The sequence below is a fragment of the Mesoplodon densirostris genome, chromosome 7 (genome assembly GCF_025265405.1).
Source record: "Mesoplodon densirostris isolate mMesDen1 chromosome 7, mMesDen1 primary haplotype, whole genome shotgun sequence".
Taxonomy (NCBI): Eukaryota; Metazoa; Chordata; class Mammalia; order Artiodactyla; family Ziphiidae; genus Mesoplodon; species Mesoplodon densirostris.
The window spans coordinates 3,682,845-3,707,589 of record NC_082667.1 but is presented as its reverse complement, the minus strand read 5'-3'; the positions used below and the strand labels follow the sequence as shown (position 1 = coordinate 3,707,589).

At 53.3% G+C, this 24,745-nt stretch overlaps 1 protein-coding gene across 2 annotated transcripts in view; it reads right to left on the bottom strand.

Moving 5' to 3' along the window:
• SHANK2 (SH3 and multiple ankyrin repeat domains 2) overlaps positions 1 to 24,745 on the bottom strand; it is a 462,517-nt gene that overhangs the window by 141,637 nt on the left and 296,135 nt on the right. For both annotated transcript variants that reach the window (XM_060104098.1, XM_060104099.1), the window contains 2 exons: positions 10,292 to 10,374; positions 8,584 to 8,708 (listed from right to left, as the gene is read on the bottom strand). In XM_060104098.1, coding sequence (XP_059960081.1) covers positions 8,584 to 8,708; positions 10,292 to 10,374 — 208 coding nt within the window. The remainder of the gene's footprint in view (positions 1 to 8,583; positions 8,709 to 10,291; positions 10,375 to 24,745) is intronic.

Below are 24,745 nucleotides of genomic sequence, written 5' to 3'. Positions count from 1 at the left end.
GAAACCCCACTGACTTATCAAAGCATTGAGCCAACACCACCTCTTTCATGAAGACCTTTTCCTGATTTAAATTGGGGCCTTCACCATACCCTGCCTTTTTTTTTTTTTTTTTTTGCGGTACACGGGTCTCTCACTGTTGTGGCCTCTCCCGCTGCGGAGCACAGGCTCCGGACGCGCAGGCTCAGCATCCATGGCTCACGGGCCCAGCCGCTCCGTGGCATGCGGGATCCTCCTGGACCAGGGCACAAACCCGTGTCCCCTGCATCGGCAGGCAGACTCTCAACCACTGCGCCACCAGGGAAGCCCCCATACCCTACTTTTTGCCCTCCTTCCAGACTGTGAGTTCCTCGAGGAACTGTGTCTGATTCATGCCTTCCCTCCCAACAGCACATGCCAGCCCAGCACCTGGTGGGCACCCAATGTGTGCTGCAGAAGTGAATGAATGAAGTTGCAAAAATGATTTATACAATTACCACCAATTGTTGAGAGCTCTCTCTGCCAGAAACTGCATGCTTCACACACATTTTTATCTAGTTTAAGAAACTGAGGCCAAGAGATGAAGGATTTGCCCAAGTTCACACAGTGAAGAAGTGACAGAGCCTGGATTCAAACCCAGATCACACTGCACAGCCCGCGCCCTTGACCGTGGCTCCCCTCTGTCCCTATCCAGCCCAGTGCACTGCCATCTGCCAGTCCCGCGGAGCCTTGAGCACAGCAGCCGTGGTCCCCTGAAGTGATTCTGAATCTTTTTTTAGCCTGAAATTGAAATCACTGATACTTCAAATTAGAACCCCAAAATGAACGAGCCAAGACTGCACACCTGCAATAGCTAAGCCACCCGCATCCACCTTCTCAGCAGGATTCTGGGTTATTCCTCAGCCTGGACCACCTGTTCTCAGTCAGTATGGAGGACAAAGCGAACTATTCTCTAGGTACAGGAGGGGCTACATCTATGTGCAGGAAAGGGGACCAGCCTCCCAGCCTCCCAGGGGCTTCCCAAGAGCAGTGTCCTCTTTAGAGCCTCGGACAGCAAAGACCCCAGTGGTAGGAGCCTTGGAGGACAAAGACTCTAATGACAGCAGTTTTCCCTGGGCACTGACGTATTCTGAAGTCGAGAACAACAAAATCAGCTGAACTCCTCTGTGCTGACTTTTTGTTTGCTACTAAAGGAATGTTCTTCAACCACCCCTGAGAAGGCAGCAGGAAGCTTAGACCTTAGCAAAGGCTCGGGAAGGTGATGGAGAGGCAGGTCAAGATGGCTACAGCCTCCCCTCCTACAGTAGCTCAGGTGCTGGCAGCCCAGGATCAGGGGAGCTGGAGTGGGAAGCTAGCCAGGGGGCCCAGGGCTTTTCCAAAACCAGCACAGCAAGAAGCCACAGAGCTTCAGAACAGAGACACTCCACATCCGGAGGGACCCAGGACAGCCACTGGAACCTACTCGTCTTTTAACATAAAACTGACACAACCTGACCATCAAATTATCAGTATGAGTCAAGGTCAAGAATTCGCCAGTCGCCCTAGCTTCCTGCTAACATCTGGCATTCGCTCTTTAACTTAGTTATTGAATTAAATATCCATTTAAAACGACTTAAATAAGATATTAAGAATTTTGCGGGGGAGGGCAGTGGGTAGAGTTCCTAGATTGGCCACACAGGCCACCAGCAGGACATGTGACAAAGCCTCTCATGATATCCTGGAAGGCAAGACAGAGAAAGTGAGCAGTGTGGCGTGGCTGAAAAGGAATGCTGGCACTGGGGAGACCACAAAGGGCTCTGGCCTCGTCTCTGGGATTTGTTGCTAGAGGGTAAAATGAGAACCATGAACAGGAGTTCCAAGATTACCTAAAAGCCAGACTCGTGCCAAAATAGGATTGAGCAAGGCAGTGAGTGCCTGGGGAAAAGAGGTTCAAGCCAAATCCGGAGGCATGCCTGCCAAGGATATTTGGGGCTTGGGGTGGGGCGGGGTAGGTGTCTGCATTAGCTGATGTCCCCTCCACGGAGAGGCACCACGGAGCTACAGCCAGTGCGCTCTTGGCTGGGAGTGCCCAACTGTACGTGCTTGGCCCATGGCGGGTGTGCTCTGTAACAGCTACATGCTGGAGACGACGGTGGTAACAATCACCTGTCATTATTATAACACTGTGACTTATTATTTTTTAATTGAAGTATAACTGATTTACAGTGTTGTGTTAATTTCCGCTGTACAGTAAAGTGGTTTGGTTCTATGTATATATACACTCTTTCTCATATTCTTTTCCATTATGGTTTATCACAGGATATGAAATACAGTTCCCTGTACTACACAGTAGGGCCCTGTTATTTATCCAATTCTATATATACTAGTTTGCATCTGCTAATCCCAAACTCCCAATCCTTCCTTCCCCCTCCCTGCCTCCCCCTTGGCAACCATGTCCTCCATGTGTGACTTATTATTATTATTGGTTCAGCTAATCAGCATTGGTTTCATCTTCTGAGTCAGGCACCATTAATGATGATGAAGGACAAGATGATGATCAATAACAAATACTGATGGGATACTATGTCCAGCACCGTTAGCCCTGCATGATATCCTAGCCAACAAGACAGGGGCTATAACAGCAGCTCGCGTGCCTAGAGTTAGGGTGGCACATACAATGGACCCTTGAACAACACGGGCTTGAAGGGTCTGGATCCACTTATATTCGTATTTTTCCAATAAATATATAGTTGGCCCTCCGTATCTGCAGATTCCACACCTGTGGATACTGAATCCTCGGATACAGAGGGCTGACTATGACGCTGAGCATTTATGGATTTTGGCATCTGCGGGGGGTCCTGGAACCAATCGTCCGCGGATACACCAAGGGACTGTAGTTCATCTCCGGGGCCTTAATTCACACAACCACCCAATTTGCTGAGGGGAATGTTGAGACCCAAGAAGCGTGTGCTGACTGATGATGTGCATAACCACTGATCAGGAATCACCTGGACTTTACTATTTACTCTCCTCCGTGTAATACTGAATTTTCAAGCTGGAGAGGCTGACCGATTATCACCGGGTTGTAACAACTGTTCATACCTCCAGCTGGGTTGAAAGTAATGGTTTGGGCAAACATGCAGCTAGGATCTGTGGTACATTTTCCAAGTCCCGGTTCCCAAGCAGCAGCCTGACAAACATTTCATAAGGTACTCAAACGGTCTCTAAGGAAAACACCAGGGCATCCCTCAGCGTCCTCACTTCAATGCAAACTGAGATGATAAAACAGTTCCAGGCCATCTTTAGTGCAAGTATTTAATACGAGGAAAAAGTAATTAGCAAACTCAAGCATCACTTTCCTAGGAGGAAGGATATTGCTGCCTGCTTTAATTGCAAGGGAAAACCTGTTTAGGGAAATTAACACAAAACGAGACTGGCCACTTCAGGACTAAGAAAACAATCACAAAAACCATGGGAGTCTCCCGAACTGCATCAGGTTGGGGCGTGCTGGCCCCAGGAGAATAATTAACGCCCACCACAGTGCTGTTGACCTGAAAGCAAACAGTAACTCCTTGTGGCCACGGAGGCTGAGACATTGCTCATCTGCATGAGATGGCTTCTTCTAAGGAAGAATTTTCCATTTGTGAAATGAATCCCTGTCAAAAGTTAATATTGTCATTCTAGAAAATCTGAGAAACAGAGAGAAGTCTGCAAAAGAGAAAATGATCACACAGGATCCCATCACCTAGGGGTTAATACTTTCTCTCCTTTTTTTCCTATGCTTATATTGGGGGGAGGTGGTATCATTTAGATGATATTGTGCAGATAACTTTAATTCTGCCCTCTTCACCTAATACGAGGTATAACCGTTTCCTGCTGGTAGTAAGAACTTTGCATAATAAATTCGCAAGCATAATTTTTAATGCTTTCTTATAAATCCACAACAGATGCATGGTGTCCCCTTAACCATCCCCCTCCCCCTCCACCCTTTTCTTTTTGCTGCACTGTGATCTTTGCCTGTTTTTTTGCTTTGTTTTTGTTTTTGTGTGTTAGATCACTCCCTGAGGATGCGTTCCTAGATGTAAAATTCCTGGTTCAGCTTTATGGTTATTACAAACTGCCATATCCATTTCTAAGAAGTTTATGGCAATTTATTCTTTCACGCGGCAACCTAGGAGTGCTGTCACCAGTAACAGGTATAGTAATAAAAAAAGTGTTTGCTAATTTGAAAATAAAAGTGGGCCTCTCATTGTCTGTTTCTTCTTACTCTGTGCCCATGTATACATCCGGCCCATCAAAACATCCCCTAGCATCTCTGAGCTGTGGTGTTATTGACTCAGACAGCCTGGGTTGGAATCCCAGCTCCCCTGCTGCATGACTGTGGGCAAGTGATTTAACCTCTCTGTGCCTCAGTCTCCTCATCTGTAAAATGGGGATAATACGGATGCTATTTTACAGGATTATTGTGAGGGTCGGATGAGATATTGCAGTGCATGGCAGATACACCCTCGATGACTACAAATAAGGACACGGGCCCTTGGTTGTATTTGTTGTCAATGTTGTTTGCTCTTTTGATGTTTACGGTTTAGTTGTAGTATGAGCAATTCTTGAGATACAGGATATTTTAGTATACAAAAGTAATGCAAGAAACAAAACTCGAGTTTCCAAATGGGGAGGCTTGTGGAAGAAAGCCAGTGAGATCAGCGCGGTGCCTGCTTCTATTTTTTTGTTAGAATGCTAAATTAAGATGTTCAAAGAGCCAAACAATGAGGCCAGCCGGTCATCACCTTGCCTGCCCAGCGGAACCCCCGGCGGCGGCACCGAAGCTCCCTAGAAACACAGATGCTCCTGCCTCGTGGTTCCGATTCTGTAGGTGTGGGCTGGGCCCAGGTCTCAGTGTCTTTGAAAGGTCTGCAGGTTACCCTGGTGCCCAGCCTGCTTTCGCTGGGTGAGGCCGACGGGCACTCCAGTTTGTTGAGTCCCTGCAGGAGTCAGAATGACATCCCCACCTCCAGTCTCCTTAATTACTCCGTGCAAAACTGTCACCCGTGACATCCACGTCCTCCTGACGACTCCTCCTGGCAAGCGGTCTCTCCTGCCCCACCTCCTGTGGGTGACGCGCTTGAACCGAGATAATCTCAAAGAAATAGCAGACGGAGTATTCAATACACTATGCCTGAGGCTGACTGCCTCTAAACTTCCACTGCAACTCTCCCCGAGAAGTCTCCCTGTTACTTAAACCAGTCTGAATTGGGTTTCCATTTGGTCCTTAATCATTCTTGGCTGGTGGAGGCCCCAACCTTAAATTTGACCCGCACAGGAAGAAAACTTGCCCAGACTGCCCCGCTTGCTTCTCCCTCTGGGCTGTCACTGCCCCCGGCCCACCTCTCTGAGGATCACTCCCCACCCACCCAGGTCCCCAAAGGGACACTCAGAGCCCACTGCCCACCCTGTCCACTCCCACTGCCCCTGACAGCTCTCTGGGGAAGCTTCAGTGTCATCAGCCATCCGCGGGGACTCTAGCACATCAAGCTGATCTGAAAATGGTAAACACACGTGGTCTATGGAGCCACCTGTTCGAATGTCCCCATGCACGGAGCGCCCACTTCCTCTTCTCCACCCCTGGGATGAGATTTCATGACAACCTGCTGGCACACCACGGCCCATCTATTTCATCGTAATTCCCAACTGGAAGATAGCCTTTTCCACAGAACTTCATTCAAACCTTTGGCTTTTTGGCACGAGGGAGGGGCATGGTCAACAAAAGAACAGACTCCTTTCCAAGGGCAAAGCAGAGAGATATACATTTTAGAGTGCGAGCACCTAAGAAATGCACGCACAAAGGAAACCCTTCTTGACAGGGTCAATGCCGGCAAGATGACCCTGTGTGCGTTCTGACAAAGTCCAAGAAGGAAAAATGAAATTCAGTAGTTGCTGAAGATTTTGAAGAGTGAACACTCCCTTCAGAAGTTGCCTCTTGGTCCCAGAGTTCACACTGCAGCATGCGTTTTTAAAGTGAAAATAAAAATCGGACACGCTTTGAGTTCCTTTCCAATGGCAAAGAGAAAGGAAGGCTTGCGGGGGGGTGTGGGGAGATGTGGACAGTTTGCCCGCCCTCAGGGCAGCTTCCAAACAGGACCCTGCACTTGACCAAGAGCCCAGAAACCCCAGCCTCCAGGATGGCTTCCGGTCAAAACAAAGATCCACCTAAGACATGTGAGTCTGTCTAAAACAATCCTTCCAAGGTTGAAGCTTTTCACTGAAAAACATAGAAAAATTTTCCGTTGCAAAAAACACGCACCTATAAGGCTATAAATGATTTTACTATTCCAGTGGCGGAATCCGGGAGCTAGGAAAACAACTCAATGGAGATAGTCTTTTACACCCAAGCTCCTAAAGGAGAATTTCTGAGCCCCATGAGGCAGCCGTGGAATGAAGTGGGAGGAGCAAGGTTCCCAGGGCCCCCCCCCCACTCGGCCGGCCCACTGTGCTCCCCATTAGAGTAGGACCCGTGGTGAGCAGCCTTGCAGGGCCTGGGGCTGTTTTGGCCCCACGTCTCCTTCAGGTCATTTGAGACATAATAAGACAAACATAACCTTAAGGCAGCTCAGGGCCAGTCATTCCTGGAATCCTGGAATTCAGAGGCTACCCAGAATATAAAAGCTGTTCCAAAATGGCAAATACGTTTGCATAGCAGAGGTTAAGAGCAATGTCAAAGGAGGTGCTTCGAAAACAGAAGGGCAGAAACTCTTCATGCTCCTAATTTCCATGGAGCCTTCCATCCATCTGACCAGGTGGCATGCCTTCTCTACCTGGCCCAGGTGTGCGCTGTGGACACGTCCGCCAACCGAGCGCAGCTCTGCTTCCTGGGAGAGGGGTGGGCCCAGCAAACACTCTGCGGCCGTCCCACGCTTCCTTTATTGACTAGTTTGTCAAGGAAACAATGTGATGAGCCTAACAACCAGGGATGCTCCTGCATCTGCAGCCCTCATCTATTATTTAAAACCGAGAACCAGCAACAGCTATGGCAACCTACTGGAGTCTCTCTCTCTGTCTCTGCCTCTCTCTCATACACACACACACACACACACGCACGCGCGCGCACACACACACACACACACACACACACACGGGAAGAGGACTTACATCACAACTGCAACCTACAGAAGATGATTCAACCCAGTCTCTCTGCATTTTCATGAGGTTACAAATCAAGTTAACTCATGAAACCACAGTGGGTTTCAGGCTCCACCGTGCTGGATACGCATCCCACAGTTTCAGTGGACAAGAATCCAAAGGAGTGCAATTCTTCATCTGAGCCAGGCTCTGATTGGTCAGTAGTAATTGAAACACATCTTTCAGCACATAAAGTGAGACCGACGCACGATGCCTGGTCTAAGGTAAAGCACCTTCTCTGTTTTACCTGGCTCTCTCTCCTCTAACAGTATCTTTCCTTCCGGATTTCCATCACTCTAATAGCCTTCAGAAACACCTAGGAGATCATGAGCAGAACTGCAGCTCAAAAAGCACCCTTGGAAGGTGAGGCATCATGGGGAGAAATGGCTTCAAGCGGCTGTCTCGCCATGGCCTGGATCTCCTCCTTTCCAGAACGAACAAGTGTCTGGCCGGCCCCACGGCGGAGGCACCGAGTGCCCAGCTGGACACCGTGCACCCATTCTTTCCACCTACAGGTGGATTTCCAGAGCAGATAAGACAGGGCTGAGGGTTAGCCCTAAGGAACGCTCTTGCAAGAAACATGAACTCCCAGCGGGGGCCATCTGAGCTGACCAAGCCTCTTACAAATAACTGTTTCAAGTTATAACATAGTCTTTTATTCTTTATATTTCCAAAGAGTAACACATCCCTTTGAAAGTAACACCTAAACCTGCAAAGGGCAGGGAGCTCAAGTGTGCCGGCAGCTTGGTACCTCAGACACACCAACATGGCGACGACTCCAGGTGAGGCTTGAAGCAGCCGGGCACTCACGTCTAGTGAGATTTTTTAAGTGAAGAGGACTCTCCCTCCTTTCACCTACTAGCAAAAGCTAGTTTTCCCAGTGCCTGAGTTTAAAAGTTTCCTTTCTGTACCATCAATTCCAGCCACCCATCTTGCCCAGGCTCCTTGGTGTTGGAAGGCCATCATCCATCCAACCGGTCAGTTACTTCGACTTAAAAATCAACAGACTCTCAGCCACCAACGCTACAGACCTCATGTGAGCAACAGCCATAGCACAGTGGTTTCCAGCCTGCCCTCGTGACACAAGAATGGGCCATGGCTCCTCTTGGGTCTATTCATACAGTCACAACCACACATCCACGCGTGTCCCCGACATCACGGCAACCATCTTTCTCTTCTGTCTACCTCCTACTTCAAGACCAACGGCCAAGTTACATACATTTCAAGCCTCCAAAGAGAGAAAGCCAAAGTCTCAAAGACAATCCCAACGCACAGTCCTCAGAAAATGGCATCCACCGTGGGTGGAGATAACCAAGCAACCCCGTTCCATGGCAGCCTCCATGCGTGACCCCAGATCTGGCCCAATGACCATGCTGCCAAGACCACAGACCCCAACCCCACGAGAGTCGGCACTCTCCCCAGGCAGAAAGATATGAACACCGTTGTCCCTACCTCAATCAAGAAGTCCCCAGTCCTCAGTCCGGCTTGCCATGCCACCCCACCTTCATCCACGGACTCCAGGTACTGCAGGGCTGGGAACGCTGGCGTTGGTGTGAACTCTTCGATGGGCGTATCCGCTGGGAAGACAAGGTATACCTCATTACAAGCCTGGGAGATGTTTCCAAGTTGGTAGCCCAGGCCTCCCACAGGACCCTGGGAGAAAGCAGGCCCTTGTGTCTCCGTGGGAAGTGGGTGGCCCAGGCCAGCTCTCCCCTGGGGAGGGGCTGATACTCCTGGTCACGGGTCAACACCAACTCAAGCGATGGAGCCAACTGCATTTTGGTGCCACCAACATCTCTCTTGGCCTCTGCGCTGAAAACACAGGATAACGTGCTCCCCTGTCCATGTCTGTATGTACACGCCTGTCATTTTCTTTAAAAGCATCAGTGACTAAACATTTTCAGTTCTATAAATGGAAAAGTTCCCCCCATAACCACATGGAGCTACAGAAACACCACACTGAACCGCTTGCCAAATTTACATCTACGTAGACTCGCAACCAAGGGAATTCAACTTGGAGCGTGGACGGAACAGAACGCTGACCCAGTGGGTGGCTACAGATTTGGAATCCGCTTATGAATTCCCTCTGTTGGGAGCCCGGCTCTCTGTGGCCACTCTGCGGCCAGCGTCCACGGGAGGGCTGGGCCCCCGCTCCCCAGCAGAGCCAGCTTTGGCTTCTGGGCCCCAGAGCTGCAGAGGGAAACTCTAGGGGAAGAGGTGGACTTTCCTGGGTGGTCATGTGAGGCCGGGGGTGGAGGGTGGGAAGAGGAAGACGGCCTACGTCGGGGGAGGGGAGACATCACACAGGCAGTCATGGACACACACGGGGACAGATGTATCTCTTCTCCCTCCCTCTGGACGAGCTGCTGTCAGGGCAGCCTGAGCCTTGAGCAGGTGGGGCTGCCACCGGGGAAGGAGGCCTCCCGGGCCAGCACAGGTGCAGGACCCCCAGCGTGGCACGGAGGCTCGGAGATCAAACTTGCACACGGTTTCCCCACACACGCGGGGCACAGATGTCTCCTCTCACAGGGAGGTGATGCCATTTTGTTTTATTGTGGAAGGGAAGACCCCAAGTTCAGGGCTGGCAGTGGGTGCACTGCCGTGGAACATGTTCCTGGAGCCCTCACTGCAGGCCACGTGACATGTATGCTGCCGGCTGGGCCACGGCGGAGGGGACCATCTTGCAAAGTCACCTTAGAGGCGGGCACCCGGACGCCTGCCGCACTCGGAGCTGGGGCCCACTCCCAGAACGGGGCAGTTCTGAGGTGCCTGAAACTCGGGACCGGGTAATTCTGGGCGTCTGAGACCAGGAGCTCCGAAGCCAGCCACAATCAGGCTGAACTAAACCATGAAACATAGATGAAACCCAGGAATTTAAAAAAAAAAAAAAAAAGAGTGGGGGGAGGGAGGGAGGGAGGGACTGGGGGAGAGAGAGAGAGAGCAATATTGTGTACAGAAAATTAAAAATATTCCTAAAGGAAGCCCCGATGTTTTAACAGGCAGAATGTTAAAGAACATGGTTGTCTAGCAACCAAGTACCCCCAGGAAAAGGGCTTCTTTTTGAGCTGGGGAACATTTTTTCTACAGGCGTGCACACACACACACACACACACACACACACACATGTGGATGTATCCAGGCTGGGAGCCGCTGCTCTTACCTTTCGCCCCGCGGAGCACAAATCCGAAGCCCTCATTGTCTTTCTTCTGCAGGACCACGGTCTTCTCCTCGATGATGCAGTCACTGTAGAGAGAATTCCGGGGATAGCGCCCATTACTGTAGCCCGTCATCATCACCGTGGCCGATCCTCCAGCGGGGACGTTCATCATCATAGCCAATTAATCACCCCAGCTCGCGGGATCCAGGCAGCATGGAGGCAAGCAAGCCGGGTGCAGGAGGAGTGAAGGCAGCTGGGGGGCAGGCTAACGGGATAGGCGGGCTCGGAGGGGGGGGCCGGGCAGAGGCAGAGCGGGAGCGAGCAGGAGGCAGGAGTCATACATGGTGATGGCAGCGCGGGCTGGCTCTGGGCACCGGAAAGCAGAGAAAGTAAGTGGCCCGCGGGCACGGAGGAGGCCGCGCGTTACGGAGCCCGGGCCGGAGGCAGCATCCAGGGCAGCGCAAGGAAATCAGCCGGAGCAGACTGGAGGCAGCAGGTTTTTTTTTTTTTTTTCTTCCTCTTCTCGAAGGGCTTTAAAAAAACATCACATTCTTTGTGCTCCCTGCAGCCGCAGGCACCGGGAGACGCGGCGACCCCTCCCTCTGCTCCGGGGGAACGCGGGCCCCCCTCGGTCTTCCGCGGAGCCCACAATGCCACCGGCGGCGGCGGCGGCGGCCGGGCGTCATCCCGAGCGGAGAAACCGCAGGCTGGCGGAGGGGGCGGCCGGCGGGCGGGGGCAGGTCACTCCAGTGACACGGAAGCCTCTGACAACCCGGCCTCCTCTGGGGGGTGGCGTGCCGTGGGGATGGGGAGAAAGGGGGCTGCAGGCTCCCCCTTGGAGAGACAGTCTAAAGCCACACCAGCTGCCTCTTGGCACAGAATTTTTTTTTTTTTTTAAAGGAAAGAAACCCCAAAGCTCTAACTTTGCTTCGGTGGCCAAAGCCTCCCACCATACAGAGTATGGGCGCGTCTCCACGTGATCAACCGCCCGCGGCACCGGGTGCAGGACCGAGGTGGACTTCCCGGCACCCCGCCCACCTTCCGGGGGCTGCATCCCTCTAGGATTCCCTGCTGCCCCGGAAGTAAGTCGGAGGGGGCGGGGCGGGCCGCTGCAGGGGAGGGGGAGGAGGCAGCCCGGAGAGGCTTTCTCCAGGGTCCTAAGGGGCTGCCGTGGGAGGGCAGGGTGAGGAGGAAGGGCCCCGGCGGGCGGGCCCCCAAGAATTCCGCAGACCTCTGTCCTGGAGGGGGAGGCCTGGGGATGCAAACGGCGAACGGTGGGACGGGCTCGAAGTCGCAGACGACTGAAGGTCAGCTTTGCCCAGCACGGGATTCGCCACCTGCAGGAAGCACGTGGCCCCCGCTTGCAACCCAGGTAGAGTGGCCCGGGAGGGGGCAGCAGCCGAGAGCATCGCACAGCACGGACGAGCCGGGGCAGCTTCCGAGAGGTGGGGGACGCAGCCGGAGGACACACAGGTGTCCGGACCCGCTGCTGAGCCCCCCAGCCCTGCACGAGGTGCCACACAAAGGAACTCGTGGGCGTGACCCTGCCTTCCAGGAAAGCTCGGAGTTCCGGAAACACACCTTGACAATAGGCAGAGCACACAATCCAGGATGACCGGTCCAGGGTGTTCTCAGAACCTGGGCCGGGGTTCAGTCCCTGGGCACTCACTCAGCCTGCCAAGTACAGGGGGCCCCAGGGAGCCACTAATTTAACTGCTGCCTGGCGGGGAGCCAGGACCCAGGAACCACAGGAGCGGAAGGGGAGGAGCTGGGTGGGCGGGGCTCTGGGGGGAGTGGACCCTCCACCAGGCCTGTCCACCTTTCCATCCCATGCCTTCCCCAACCAGAATACAGACACAGCTCTCTCCCCACCACCCCTTCTCCTCACCTCTGAACTTCTCAAGCCTGAGGGCGCTCTGGCTGGGCAGGTGCAAACCCGCCACCTGCTCCTCCAGCGAGAGGCCTCCAAGGGCCAGGCTGCTGAAGCCACGCCTTTTGCTGCTGCATGGCAGCGGCCCCTTGAAACTCTGGAAGGATGATGCCTGCCCCCCTGGGGACACATGTGGCCTCCGACGCCTGCCTCTGCCCAGCTCCAAGGTGACCCTGTCCCGCTCTCCGCTCTCGTGGCCTCACGGTGGGCCGGCTCCGCCCGCCTGGCAGGCGACCCTGACACCTTCAGCTGGACCCTCCAGCTGTCCCCCAGGCCGGGGAACTTGCTAGGGGCAGGGTGGCTGGCCGGCCACTGGCTGACTCCCTCCCTACTGACCGTGGTGGGCGAGGGAAGGCATTAGCGTCACGCAGAGCTCAGCTCAGATCCCGGCTTTGCTCTGGCCCCAAGGTCACTCTGACCTTCAGAGCCTCAGGGTCCCGCTCTGCAGAATGGGAATAATAGCAAGGCACGCCTTGAGGACCTCACGAGGAGTCAGCCAAGCAATCCATCTGAGCCCAGGTACGCAGCGCGTGTTAGGAACAGCAACCGTCCCGAGCGGGGTCATCGTTTGCATGTGCCAACGCCCTCCTCCTCCTGTAAGGACCCCTCCCAGGCTAATGGCAGAGCCCCTCTCCTGAGTCCCCTCTTAAACCTCTCATCGGTTCCTGACTTGGTGAAGAACTTCCTGACTTGCTCATGGCTGCCTGTCTTGCCCCTATGCTGTGTGGCTACGTCAGCCTGCTCACCGAGGAAACGCCTGACTCCTTAGTCTCTGATCTGAAGAAAGGCAGCTTGAATTCCTCTCTCCTGCATTAGTTCAGTAGCTAAACAGCCCCTAGTCCCCTGCCCATCATGACCCCATCTCACCTTCATTCACACACAGACCTGGGTTTGAATCCCGACCTGGACATTCACCAGCTTAGCTTCTCAGAGCCTCAGTTTCCCTATCTGCAATGTGGGAACAGTAATTCCTGCCTTGCAGGGACTCTGAGAGCAAGTGAGGGCAGTCCCCCTGCCCTCACAACAGGGGAAGGTGCCCTCGTCAGGATCCCCATGTGCCGAACCCCCCCAGGAGACAGTGACCTCTTCCTGGGGTTACCCAGCACGGGGCCACGTGAAATGGAGCAAAATGGGCATGAACGCAGGCGTGCAAAACAGGGATGGCAGTGGCCGAAGGAAGACCGCAGGGTTTCGAGTGAAGAGGTCTCCGGGACGGTCCCCAGAGGGCAGGGCAGCTCAGCATTGTGGAGGGCCTACTGCACGCAGCTGGCTCCGCCCAGGGCAGGAAAGGCAGTTCCGGGCTGTTAGAAACCTACAATCTGGGTAGCAGTACTTGAGAAGTGATGGGAAACTCCAACACAAGAGTCATTCCCTTAAAACAGGAGCAAACATCCAGTTTTGTCCGAATAGCCCGACCACCCGCATGGGATCAGAATGGGAAATCCCACAGTCCAGACCTCAGGGCGAGTCCTTCCCCAGGTGAGAATCTCCCAGGGGGGCTCTTTTGGCTGCTTTATGAACCTAAAAACCATCTCAGGATGGCTTCTGTGTGCTGCCGCCAGAGATGCGCCAAAGCCCCGAGAACCAGAGGCCACCTGAACCTCCGCCCCAGGCCAATCCTGGTCCCGCCCGAGCAGATCTGCCCTCCGGATGCGGCCCCAACACGCGAGATCTGACTTCACTGGGGCAGGACCTCGGCACCTGCACGGTCCCCACGCTGCTCCCCCTGCTGTGCACGCACAAGTCACCACCACCTGGTCCCTGGGGACGGGGCCTAGGGATGCAAACAGCCCAACCCAAAAGTCATCACGCCCACCCTGCTTTGCATCTTCCCCCTGCCTTGGACCTCAATCGCAGCCCAGCCTCACGGCCAAGTCTCCTCCATCTACTCAGTTTCACTCCCCTGAAATGCCCTCCACTTGGCCTTATAATTTACCCACGTCCTCGTAGTAAGTACCTCACTGCCTTCTGTTCCACGTTCCCTTTGCCGGCCACGTCCACCCAAGCCCTCCTGATGAGAGGCCATCACGTAATCTCTCCACGGGAGTTCCCTCCAGCCTTGCCCCAGCCTCTGATGGGGCCCTTCTCACCTTCAAAACCATCACCTGTGGGCTCCTTGGGAGCAAACGTCACGCCCCTTTCTCTCTGAATCTCCCTACGTGGCATAGCATCTACTCTTGGTAAGATTCTAACTGTGTTTGTTAATGAGAAAAAAATGTAATCCAGTTGTGCTCTCTTCAAATGTGTTTTCTGAACAGGGCAGGAGAGCACTTCAACGTACCCCAAATGTACCCTCCTTTGGCAGTTTCCTCTAACAGGAGCTGCGGAAGGTAAAGGGGGTGGGCATTTAGCCCAGCCAAGTACAGTTGCTCAGGTTGCGCACAGTACAACTACGGAGAATACCATTATATCATGGCCATCATAGACCCATATGGTTATTGCAGTGGTTTTGGCTCAGCTGGAAGTAAAGGGCCTCGAGGAAGGGGCAGGCACCTTTATCGGGTTCATGCAAAGACGGAGTACAGGCTTTTGGCTGCCTTGGGGAATGCAAGAGATGTCCACAGATGCCTGTCTACCTGGGGGCTGGGCTGCCATGGAATCAGGAGGCATCCATATAGAACCACATCAACACTGGCAGACACAACCCCGTGTTCTAAGTCTCCTGGGAGCCACACGGTAGAGACCGTGCAAGGTTTCCATCTTTTCACTCCCTGATAGCCCCGTGCACACGGCGGGCAAGAGTGTGCTGAATACACGTGGAGCAAGGCAGGAGCATGGTGGGGAATCGGTTGGCTGCCAGAGAGGGCCTCAGAGTCCCCGCCCCACGGGCAGGCCTGAAGACACTCCTGGTGCTTGCCTGGCAAGACCGCAGGTGGCCGGGCCTCAAGTGGCCTCAACTGTGGCCCCATGATGGGCCTACAGAGAAGGCTTCACTTTGCTTGGGTCCAGAAGGTAGCAGGTGCCAGCGAAGACAGTCGGCATTTAGGATTTGTCAGTCACTGAACAAGCTCGCTTGGTACTGGTGTCTGATCCTGAAGGAGCTGTAAACCTGAAGCCACAGGAAGCCGGGCCTGGGCAGCTGAGATATATGAGCAAGTGGGGCCCTGGGGTGGCTCTGTCTGCCCCGTCTCACGTGGGAAGGCTCATTGCAGGCATTTTAATTTTGAACACAAGGACTGTTGGGGTAGACCAGATGGCCTCAGCCGGGCTCTCAGGATCCCAGCTGGGATGTGACCCTGACAAGTCAAACAGCTCCATTTCTTCCCTGCTCCACTGGGATTGGGTTTTGGCCTAGAACTAAAGTTGAGAAGCAACTGGGGCCAATGGTTAAGCTACCACGTTAATTCATAAATTAATGCAGCCCTTCCTTACTGAATACCTTACTTCACCTGAAGTGTCAGGTGAGGGAATGGATATTCGACATTTTTGGAGGAAACAAACCAGACCCAGTCTGCCCCTTGTGGACATGTCAGGGATAGTGGGTTGAATGTGGATCCCCAAATTATGTTCAAGTCCAACCCCCCATATCTGTGAAGGTGACCTTATTTGGGAATGAAGTCTTTGCAGATGTGATTAGTTAAGGCGCTCAAGAAGAGATCGACCTGGATTTAGTGAGGGCCCTAGAACCAATGACTTGGTCCTTAGAAGAGAAAAGAGAGGGAGATTTGAGACAGAGGCTCAGGGGAGAGAAGGCCGTGTGTGTGAAGACAGCCAGACAGGAGGGATGCAGCCACAAGCCGAGAAGCACCAAGATTGCTGGGAAGCACCAGAAGCTGGAAGAGGGAAGGAAAGATCCTCCCCCGGAGCTTCTGGAGGGAGCACTGCCCTGCCGACACCTTGATCTCAGACTTCTGGCTCCAGAACTGGGGGAGGATACATTTCTGCTATTTGCAGCCACTCACTCTGTGGTCATTTGTTACGGTAGCACCAGGAAACTCATACACCTGGCGGGTGGGAAGATAAATATGAATCCAACCATCCCACAAATGTGTAGGATATAGTGCTGTGTGAACTAGAAGGGGGCTGGAGGGCTTCCTGTAGGAGGAGGACCAATGCACGAATAGGAGTGAATGGGTTGAGAGGATGGAGAGGGAAAGAGGGAGAGGAGAGCATTCCAGACAGAGGTGGAACCACGGGAATAAAGGTTCTGAGGCCCACCTGGGAGGCAGGAGGGGCCGATCACACCAGGCTGTGGGTGTGGGCCGCCTGCACACCAAGAGCAAGGCCCAGGGGTGGCGAGAGGCTGGAATGCAGCTTCAGGCAGGCCCAGGACAGCCCATGCTTCCCCCTAGTATCACCTGGAAGGCCAAAACGATAGAAAGCAGCTGATCTACTACTTTCCCCACTAGCCTTTTCCCAGCCAGGCCTGAATCACACCGGGATAGCCCAAGGCTGACTTAAGCATGTGGCAGAAACTCTGTCCCACAGCCATGTTTCCTGCTCAACAATTCACGCAGGGAGGTCTGCTGTTGCTGGTGTAACAGCTCTTCCCAGGCACCAGAACGAGGTGCTGGCCAGAGATGCTGCAGGTCATCAGGCCGGCCCGGCCCCGTGGCAGGATAGGATGTCAGATGAGGCACAAACGCGGGTGCAGGAGGGGCACACACGCCGGACGCGGTGCCTTGGTCAGAAGCGCTGATTCCCTTCAGCTTTGCGGAAGGGGCGCTGTGGACTGCCGGGCGCAGGCAGCAGGGCTCTTTTGGCAACTGGGCCCTACAACCCAGCCCTCAGTGCCTCAAAGCTTTGGGGACCCCAGAAACATGTTTTCAAGCTGGAAAAGAAAATCCACTGCCTCCAAAATCCAAACAGCAAACAACATGGAAATTAGCCTGTGTTTAATTAAGTGTCTCTGAAATTGAACATGGAGTCAACTTCATTACTAGCTAAATTTTGTATCCATCACGCACCCTTGCATGTGAAAACTACCTGCGAGTCAGATTTTCTCACTTGGAGACACTTCGTGGGTATGTGGCTCAAGGCAAAGAAATCACAGAAGCTGCTGGGGGTCTTCCTGCACTGAGCTACTCACAGGCAAATGGTCCAAAGGCAGAATTACCAAAATCACTTCAGAACTATTGTGTGTGTGGTAAGAAGGTATATTGAATGTGGGCTGTGGGCGTGATGAACACAGCTGATGAGATCTGGGCTGGGGCGGCCGGAACTCAGGGTGCAGGGCCCCAGGGGGGCTCTTTCTAAAGCAGCGGAGGCCACGTGGGCAGCCTGGGGACACCCGGGGAAGATCCTGGAGGAGAGGCCGGCACGTGTATCACCTCTGAAAGCTCCTCCCAGAGCACTTGTGGGGGGGACCTTGCCTTCTCCAGGGCAGGGAAACGGAGCCCCAGAGAAGCCGCGTGTGCATCACTCCCCATGGAAACGCATTTCGGTGAGAGAGCCCGATGGAAGTGGGAACTGGGACACTGTTAGAAAGAGGGGCCTATAGGGACTGGGAATGGCAGCGGCTGTCCTAGAAATTTCCGGGCTCTGCCAATCAGGAAGGATGAGGCTACACAGAGAGCCCGTCAGCTCTTCCAAGGGGGATGCCAGGGGCCTCAACAGGTGTCCCAGCTGGGCAGAGATGCCAGGTGCGGGCAGGTGGCCCAGCTCACCACAGCGGTGCTGGCTGCGGAGTGGCACAGAGGGCCGCTCCACAGAGGGCAGGGCCAGGCCCGGTCCTTGGGAGGGGCTGGTGGGTCACGAGCGAGCAGGAGGGGTTCCCCAAGTCATCTGTCACTCGCCGCCAAGACTCACTACCGGTGGGGCACCTCTCAGCTCGCAGCCACACACGCTGCTGCTCCCTGAATCGTGCTTCCTGCATCCCCGTCAGGGGAACGCTCGGTGTTGCCCTCTCACCCTCCCCACCCCTTACGAGCAGGAGGCAGCCCTAATTCCCAGGGGATGGGAAGCCCATGCCACCTTGGTGCTCAGGGAGGCGGACTGCGCAAGGCTGCTCTGTGTCACGCGCGGGAGATGACGAATGTGGCCAATTCATTCACCGGTGACACGGCTCCTGGCTCCTGGGGGCCTTGCCCGTGAAGCGGCATCATCTCAATCTCACGGGTGAGGATGACGGGCTGCCCCCACGGAGCGCACCCACCCAATCCGCGGAGACGCGCTATGACGGGAGCAGTTTCTCCAACAGACGATTCCGCACATGCCCCGCCTGCCATGATCACGGCATCCCCCCCATCACTAACGTGATAAACAATGACAAGTTTTTCCCAATAGAAGCAATAATGTGCAAAGAACTTGATTCAAATTAAATTGTCTCATTACTTTGTAATAAATCACCCCAAAGCATTTCCTAAGCACAACCAGGCTGTGTTACCTGCCAAGAATGGAGAAGACAAAGACACAGCTTTAATGCTTTCAGAATAGTGACAGGAGGTGATCATCACTCCCCGAGGAGATGAACGGAAATGTGATCGAAAAGGGAAACCAGCCACTTAGGAAGCTGAAAGACCCAGGGTGGGGGGTCCCGGTTTCACCAAACCAGCTCTGTGACCTTGGATGTCAAAATATGGATGGCAACTGCAGCCTTGAAACATCGCAATGATAAGAAATGGGGTCAATAAAAAAGAAACTAGGAGTTTGGGACTAACAGATACACACTACTATATATAAAATAGATAACCAACAAGGACCTACTGTATAGCACAGGGAACTACATTCAATATCTTGTAATAACCTATAATGGAAAAGAATTTGAAAAAGAATATATATATATATATATAACTGTATCACTTTGCTGTATGCCTGAAACTAACACAACATTGTAAATCAACTATACTCCAATAAAAAAAAAAAGAAAGTCCACAGCACAGGGTGTGACATATAGCAGAGGGTGGCAGACTTTATCAGCTAGTGAGAATGTATCTTATGCATTCATTCTGAAAACGTTAAACGTAAACTGAAATATTTATACATGCTCCCTACGTAAAAGAATCTCCTGGTGACATCAGCAGAGCACCCCCAAGGCTTCCTTCCTTATAAAGGTGCAGGCAGACCTTGCAGATATTGGGGGTTCAGTTCCAGATCACAGAAATAAAGGGAATATGGAAACGGAGCAAGTCACACGAGTTTTCTGGATTCCCAGTGCATATAAAAGTGATGTTTACACTACACTGCAGTCTATTAAGTGTGTAAAAGCATTATGTCTACAAAAATAATGTACATACGTTAATTAAAAAACACTTCATGGCTGGGCTTCCCTGGTGGCGCAGTGGTTAAGAATCCACCTGCCAATGCAGGGGACATGGATTTGATCCCCGGTCTGGGAAGATCCCACATGCTGCAAAGCAACTAAGCCCGTGTGCCACAACTACAGAGCCCACGTGCCTAGAGCCCGTGCTCCATAACAAGAGAAGCCACCGCAATGAGAAGCCCACACACCGCAGCGAAGAGTAGCCCCCGCTCGCTGCCAGTAGAGAAAGCCCACGTACAGCAACAAAGACCCAACACAGCCCAAAAAATAAAAATAATAAAGTAGAAAAAAAATACTTTATGGCTAAGAAATATTAACCATCATCTGAACCTTTAGTGAGATGTAGTCTTTTTGCAACAGTAACATGAAAGATCATTGATCACAGATCACCGTAGCAAATATAATAACAATGAAAACGTTTGAAATGTTGTGAGAATTACCAAAACGTGACGCAGAGACACCAAGTGAGCAGATGTTGGAAAAACGGCGCCAACAGACTTGCTGGACACAGAGTTGCCACAAACCTTCAATTTGTAAAAAATACACAATGAAGCAAAGTGCAGTAAAGTGAGGTGTGCCTGGACATCCCTCACGTGCGCTTATTTAGAGCAGGACACTCCTGTGAGTCAGAAAGCCAGGAGGCAGGGGGCCCGTGAGGGAGGGATGCCCAGGCATCTCCCTGTGCTTTCAAAGTGGCAGGAGCCCCCAGGGCTCTGCCTGTGTAGACTCTGCGTGCTGCCATCATGGGCAACATGCCGTCCCATGTCACCGGAAAAGCAGGGAGCTCAGCCTTGCAGGATGGGGCCCCTCAGCAACCAGGGAAAAGATGCTCCAGGTTCCAGGGCCAGAGGAAAAGAGCCTTGGTACCCATGCAAGTGGGACGCAGAATGCCCAGGTGCCGGTCCCAAGCCGAGGTGTCTTCCTGAAGCCTCTGTTCCCTCCCAACCTGTCGGTACGTGTCATCCGCAGGAGCGCCAAGACAGAGCCGGTATCTGCACACCTGTCCTGAACTCCCCGTATTCCAAGGCCCCGTCATCTTTTCACGTGAGGACCACAAAAGCTTCCTGACAAGTCTCCCCTGAATCCACTCTTTATTATAAAAACCTTAAATCAGATCATATCTTTCTCACTTAAAATACTCTGACAGGGCTTCCCTGGTGGCGCAGTGGTTGAGAGTCCGCCTGCCGATGCAGGGAACACGAGTTCGTGCCCTGGTCCGGGAAGATCCCACATGCCGCGGAGCGGCTGGGCCCGTGAGCCATGGCCGCTGAGCCTGCGCGTCTGGAGCCTGTGCTCTGCGATGGGAGAGGCCACAACAGTAAGAGGCCCGCGTACCACAAAAAAAAAAAAAAAAAATACTCCGACAGCTGCTCATCAGAATCGGGTAAAAATCCAAATTCCCCACCACGGCGAAGACCCTGTGTGATCTGCCCGGTGCTCTTCCTCATTCTCCGTGTTCCAGCCACACTGCCGCGATCAGGTCAAGCTCACCTCCACTCTGGTGCCTGCGCTCTCCCTGGAACGCTGCTCCAGGTCCTCCTGAGCCAGACTCCCGTCACTGGTCACGTCCCGAGGTCACTTTGCGGAGGGGCCTTCCTTACCGCCCAGACGCACCTCCATGGTCCCGATGCTCTGCCCTGCCCTCTGCTTTATTCCTCTCTTTTCACTTACTGAATTTGAAATTGTGATTGATTTGTTTACAGCCTGATTCTCCCAGCAGCGTGCGAGTGCCCCCAGGTCGGGGCCTGGTCCTGCCCGCCTCACTTCTAGACGGCCCACTTTCTAGTCCTGGCTCTGGCAAAGGCTGGCAATGGGACCCTAGACAGGATCCCCACCCATTCTGGGCTTGGGGTCAGAACATTCCAGTAGGTACTTAAATGATGCTCACTGACTCAACAAATGAAACCTAAGTCCGGGACTCTTGTGTACGGTCTGTGATGCAGATGGGGTGACCCATGTCCTGGGCTACCCGGGACCGAGGGGTTTCCTGAGACATGGCGCTTTCAGTTTTAAAACCAGGCTGGTCCCAGGCAAACCAGGAAGAGATGGTCGCCCTCCTGTTCCGCCGCCTTCAGTGTGGAGCACAGTGCCCACAGCCCTGTTTAAGCCGCTTTCCCACACTACCTCCCCCAAGACCCTTCCCACCCTCCAGGCGGGTGGGATCATTCTCATGAGAGTCCATGAAGCTGGTGGGGGAAGGGTTTGCCCAGGGCCACGTGGCTCGGCCAGGGGCAGGGCCAACTCATCAACCTTGGCCACCCTCAACTGAACGTTCTTTAAAGAAAACAAGCAAAATACAGACACACCCAAAGAAACCAAAACTAGGGGAGCAGGACACGTTCCTGGCATTTTGCTGGGAGTGCAGGAAGGGGATGCCGTGACTTTTCTCCCTTTGGTGATCAAAACAACAGGCCAGGCCGCCCCATCTGTTGGTCCCGAGTTTGCCCCCAAAGACCACGCTGAGTGGGCTGGCGGACAGACACTGGGCTCAGCTGGCAAGGCCAGTTCCTGAGTCCCTCTGGGGGAGGTGGGCATTGTCCACAGCTATAAAGCCACTGAATCAGACTGAGCAGGGGTGTCACTCGGGGACCCTGGCTTTGGAGAGGAGGTGGAACCTGGGTGGGGTGAGGGGCATGGAGGGCTCACCCTGACCCCACAGTTTCCCTGCCAAGCTCACCTGTCCAGGATGGTTCTGACCTCTAAGGTGAGAGGTCATGAGAACCCCAGGCCAGGCCCCGGCTGGAGGGGAGAGCCCGGCCACCGCTCCCGTCCACCCCAGACCACCAACCTCCTTCCACGGGAACATTTTATTCTTGTTCCAAGTGCTGAGGCTTAGATGAGAGATTGCCTCCACTGAAGGGGAAGTTCTAAAAGTCACTCAAAGGGTGAAGGAGACACACTTCCAGGTGGATGGAGCCCTGTGAAAGGAGCTTGGCAAACGTGCTAGATCAGGGGTTGGCCTTCTTTCTGTGAAGGGTCGGAGAGTAAACATTTCAGGTGTTCTGGGACACAGAGTCCCTGTTGTAACTACTCATTCTGCTAGTTGTGGCTGAAAGGCTTCAGCCATGACCCTATGTAAATGACTGGGCGGAGCTACGTTCCAACAAAACTTTATTTACAAAAACAAGCGGTGGGCCGGATTGCGCCTGTGGGCCGTGGGTTGTCAAGACATGTTCTAAATGTCCTGAAGACACTTGAACTGACACAAAGAATACACGTATATGAGTGCCTCAAGATAACCCACATGTACCCACATATAATAAAAGCGAAGAATCCTCCTTTGCAAGCAACATTTATACGACCACACACAGGTGCCAGGTTTGATATATCTGAGCTTTTCCTCTGAAAAGAAAAAAAAACTTTTTAGAAATGGGGTCATCTGTGAGGTGCCCTAGAAAGGTTCAGAGGATCATACGGAGAGTCCTTTCTGAAACACAAAGAGACACCCTCCCCCCTTACTGTGTCTGGGTTTTTGTGTGCTTAGTTGGCTCAAAGTGGGAGGAGGTCTGGATTCTGGCTTAACTGGTTATAATGGAGAAGTAATAACAGTAGGCGTTACAATGATTACGCACAGTCTTTGAGCACTTTTGGTCCCTGGGCATGGTTCTAAGTGCTTCCTGTGTTCAGTTCACTGAATCCTCACAATGACCCCATGAAGGAGGTACTGTTATTACTCCCACTCTCTGGATGAAGCAACTGAGGCACAGAGAGGTTGAGTGATTTGCATGAGGACACACAGCTGGAAGCCAAGCCGTGCTGTCTGGGGCTGGTGCCATGACCTAGGACTGCATGACACTGAACAGCTGGGGGTCACTGGCCAGGTGGGGAAGGACCTGTCGGGGTGGCAGAGGGGCCGTTCCAGTAGCACATCCTGGAGAAGGCATCTGTGACTTCCTGTCAATATCCGAGCTCTCCAGACAGCCCCTGGGGGTCCCCCCAAGAAGCTTCTGCCGGTACATCCTGCTCCACATCGAAATAGAACCGGAAATGGTGTGCCACAGCGAATGCAAGCAAGGAAGAGCACAGTGCGGTGAGCAGAGACAAAAGCAGAGAGAGGCCCGACACCTAACACGGTGCAGAAGCCAAACCTTGTGTGTGAAGGTTTGGCGTTGAAATACCATGTGTAGTTCTGAAAGTGCACGCTTACGACTCCCTGTTGCAACGAATGGGCCATCTGCCAGATGAGAAGGTCTTCCTGGCTGAGAGGTGTGCTGCTCTTGTGCTCATCTTTTTACTTCTGCCTGGAACACGCTCTGTAGGCTTGCTATCGCTATATACCGAAGTCCTATTCATCTTTCAAAACCCGCCAAGAGCCACCACTTCCAGGCATGGCACGGAGCCTTGTCCCTCTCACACACCCAGCTCCTTCCCCCGGCCTGCTTTCTACTACCAAGGCTGGAGAAGTCAGATCCTTGCTTTCCCAGCCTCCCTTGCGATGAGGGGTGGTCACTGGACATGGTTTTGGCCAATGAGGCCTGAGGGTGAGTCTCTGGGCCCTCTTGGAAATATTTTACTTGGGGGGAGAGAGATCAGAGGAGTGATTCCTGGCGCTTTATTCCCCTATATTCTTGCATAAGATGTGCTCTAAGGACATGATATGTGGAGCTGTGGCCACCGTCTTGTGGCCATGCGGGAAAGGCCAAGAAGCTTACAGAGACATCACTGACCCACGGGACAAACCCTGGACATGCCTTCCTCCAGGCTCAGCATTGTGGCCTCAGCCACCATTAGTGGGGTGTTTATTACTTGCAAATAATAAAAGCTTCCTAATGGACACATCTGGAGGTTGGAGAGGGAGGGTGGGGAGGTTGGTTATAGATTAGAGGATGCGGACCATGCCCAGATTTCAGGATGCTAAGACTTCCTGATAAATCCTTCAAGTTATGTTCTGGGCTGGGAGAGAGTCCTCCAGACCCTGCTCCTTTGCTGGCTGCTTGCTGGCGGTGAGGATTCAGGAGCCCTGGTGACACAGACCTGAAGATCTGCACAACCTTCAATCTTCCAGGGAAGATTTGGGGACAGCGCCTTGTCTCAAATGGACTCAGTTCAGAGAGCTGAGAGCAAAATAAAAGTGGTTTCCTTGGTCTTAGCCAAGACCAATTTCCCGCTAACCATAGCACGGACTCCCCAAGCAACCCAGCTGATCCAAAGCTCAAGGTCATACAGCTGCCCGGGGGGCGGAGCTGGGCATCCAGAGGAGGTGCTGGGCTGCAGAGTCCCCTTGGCCAGCGGAGGGAGACCACAGAGCTCCTCCCCGGCCCTCAGCATCCTCTTTGGGATGTGCGCTGCCTGGGCCACTTCCTCCAGGCCCTGCAGAACTTGGGGG